Source organism: Cyclopterus lumpus, chromosome 3, assembly GCF_009769545.1.
Source record: "Cyclopterus lumpus isolate fCycLum1 chromosome 3, fCycLum1.pri, whole genome shotgun sequence".
Classification (NCBI taxonomy): Eukaryota; Metazoa; Chordata; class Actinopteri; order Perciformes; family Cyclopteridae; genus Cyclopterus; species Cyclopterus lumpus.
The window spans coordinates 31,472,273-31,475,615 of record NC_046968.1 but is presented as its reverse complement, the minus strand read 5'-3'; the positions used below and the strand labels follow the sequence as shown (position 1 = coordinate 31,475,615).

Sequence of the window (3,343 nt, the reverse complement as noted above, 5' to 3'; positions counted from 1 at the left end):
CAGAGGGTGCTCTAGCTCTTTTCTTAGATGGGGTCTCAGGTCTTTCTGCAGACCAAACCTATTGTGGTGAGCTCTGACCTTCAATTTGTGACCATCTTCTCCCCATCTACAGTGCAGCTTGTCAGAGTGATTACAAACAACTTCAAAAACTACATCACATGTTGCAGCGTCACAGGCTGCAGCATCACAGCACCATTGAACCTTAGCCCCTCTCATCAGTGTGTGAATGATGTCATATAGTGTTAAAGAGCTTTGAATGGTCGGAAGACTAGAAAAACACTCTACAAGTATAGGTCCATTTATCATTTACAAGATTTTCTGGTTAAAGCTCAGCAAAAAATGTGAAACAAACCCAAAGCCATGGCATGGGGGACATTTTAAACACTGAGACTGGTTCACTAATCAATATACTAATGAGGTTTCTTACTCACAGACCCATGGCAGTCCTAAATCCCCAAACTGCATTTACTTGATTACATGTAAACAATGTGAATTGAAATATGTGGGTGAAACCGGCAACACCATTTCAGTTAGATTCACCCAACATAGACACAACATGTACTGAAAAGCAGAAATGGATCCGGACCTCCAATTTGGATAGCACACATCCTAAAGGCCTCAAGGAGAAATCGGAGTGGCGTGGTGTGGCGCAGTGAAGGACAGCCCCAACTCCCCAACTGGGCTGTGCCTCCTGCTTCTAATCCATGTTTCCCTGACTCTCTCATACAGTCGTTCCTGTATCCTAACCTCAACCATCTCCTTATCTTAGGCCCTCACTGTATTCACCATCTGGAACTCATGCCTAATCCTAACCATGTGTGACCTTTGACCTCAGTTAATTGTCCACTACTAACAGTGGGCTCACAGTTGATAATGTTCCAGTACACTTTTATTAATCCCACAGTTGGGAAAGTATTCTCTGCATTTGACCCATCTTTAGTTATTAAGGAGCAGTGGGCTGCAGTGAAGCGCCCGGGGAGCAACTGGGGGTTCAGTGTCTTGCTCAAGGACACTTCAACATGAACTATGGGGAGAGCGGGAACCGCTCCCCATGAGCTACAGCCTGCTTTGTACAAGCATCCACAGGCATCCAGCAACATAAAAAACAGTACAATCAATCCTTTAGATGACACATGATTGAATAAAAAAATGTCGTCAGCCTGATTGTAATCCAAATAAAATGTGTAAATTGAAATGAATTGGCCGGAGGGAGTTGTTAGGCCCGACGCATACCATATTGGCCCACTAGAGAGCTGCGCTCACTAAATGCGGGGCTACTTGTGGTTCCTAGAGTCCTAAAAGTAGGATGGGAGCCAGAGCCTTCAGTTATCAAGCTCCTCTTTTATAATACATCATACATAATATTTCATGACAGAAGACAGAGTTTTAAATAAAGTTTCCTGCCTCTGTTGCACTGATGATGCCCCCCCCCCCCCTCCTCTCTTCCTCCTTCTGTTTCATGGATTGTGGAGGTCTGGATCGTGGTCCATGGCTACTACTAATTATTCATACTTGTCATATTCATTGAGTGTGTTGTAACTCTGTAACTCTGTTCATCTGGTCACATGACATCTATTGCTTCTGTCCATCCGGGGAGGGATCCTCCTCTGTTGCTCTCCTGAAACTGTCTTCCCTTGAAAAAAGGTTTTTTTCAGTTTTTCTGGGAGTTTTTCCTGATCCAATGTGAGGTCAAAAGTCAGTGATGTTGTATATGTATAGATTGTAAAGCACTCTGAGGCAAATTTATAATTTGTTATTTTGGGCTATACAATATAACCTGAATTGAATTGAATTGTTTATGTTGATTTGGATATCTCCATTAATTGTGCATCTGTGGAAAACGTTTCTCATGTCCCCTTTGTCTCTGATGATATCGCTTCCGACCACTCTTGCTCTCTTTGCCGGTGGCTCGGTGTTGAAGTGCCTTCTCCAGCAAGGATATTACTCCAACGCTGTCTTTCATTGACTATTGGTGCCCAGTAGCTTTGAAGGGAGCTTTGGGGTTCATGTCCACTCACTAACATGATTTCTCTTGCTTCCAACCAGCATTAGAGAGAGTTTGGACCAAGATGCTGTGCAGGCATTGATTGCTTGAAATGACAACTAACAGTCACGCAAAATCTACCTGTTATTTTGAGGGTGCACTGATATGGAACGCTCAGATAAATACAGTACATTATGGCTCAATACAGTACACCCCGTGACTCACTCTCAACCAATCAGAATGCTTGATTTCATCTACCCGTATTATAATCTGAATTTATGGCATAAGTACAATATTGGTATCAGTAGTATTGTATCTTAATTTTGAAATGTTAAACCAGTATCAGTTATGTTGTATCTATAATTTGAAAGGTTAAACCGGTATCATTAGTATTGTAATTTTATTTTGAAACGTTAAACCGGTATCAGTAGTATTGTATTTTTATTTTGAAACATTAAACCGGTATCAGTAGCATTGTATCTTTGTTTTGAAAAGTTAAACCGGAAGTGACAATTCTCTGTTTCCGGTAAAGAGCCGGAGGGAAGGAACAGGCTCCATCATGGCGTACCAGCTGTACAGGAACACAACTCTGGGGAACAGTCTGCAGGAGAGTCTGGACGAGCTCATACAGGTGACACACACACACATAAATATATATAATATATATATATATACATTATATTTATACACACCGTGAGCGTACAGCAGCGTGCAGGAAGCGGGTTAGGATTAGCTAAGAGCTAGCCGGAGCTATGATGCTATGGATCTATGGAGCTCATGCACAGGTTATGAGCTAACTGAATATATAAAGCTACGAGCTAAAAGATAAACAGTTCCAGACAATCACCAACAGCACGAGTCAGACTATGAAGCTACGAGCTAAATGAAACTATGAAGCTACAAGCTAACTGAAGTTAGGAATTTGCGAGCTAAAGCTAGCTTTGCTTCACAGCCCCGCTTAGCTTCAGCTCAGGTCTTCATGCCTGAGCTGAAGCTAAGGAAAACTAACCATTAAAGCTATCTTAGCTTCAGCTCAGACGTCTTTTTTCTATGTTCCTGCATGTTTTATCTGATGACATCTCCGCTCATGAACGCCGTGTGTTTTTATTGATATAGTTATTAGCGATCTTCATAAATGTCACGCTGACATGACAAGCAGGAACTTTGGACATAAGACCCGCAGACGCGGACCACGTAGTCCATACAAAGGGTTAGGGTCTAGACCAACACCAAGGGTGGGGGTCCACACCAAACATTAGGGTTAGGTTCAACACCAACACCCCAGGTTAGGGTTCAACACCAACATTAAGGGTTAGGCTCCACACCAACACAATAGGTTAGGGTCCAGACCTACACAAA

At 42.5% G+C, this 3,343-nt stretch overlaps 1 protein-coding gene across 1 annotated transcript in view; it reads left to right on the top strand.

Moving 5' to 3' along the window:
* Positions 1-2,498: 2,498 nt before the first annotated feature.
* Positions 2,499-3,343, top strand: part of gtf2a2 (general transcription factor IIA, 2) — a 2,021-nt gene continuing 1,176 nt past the window's right edge. Inside the window, exon 1 of the mRNA XM_034526211.1 lies at positions 2,499-2,615. Within this exon, the coding sequence (XP_034382102.1) occupies positions 2,544-2,615 (72 nt within the window). The 5' untranslated portion in view covers positions 2,499-2,543. The remainder of the gene's footprint in view (positions 2,616-3,343) is intronic.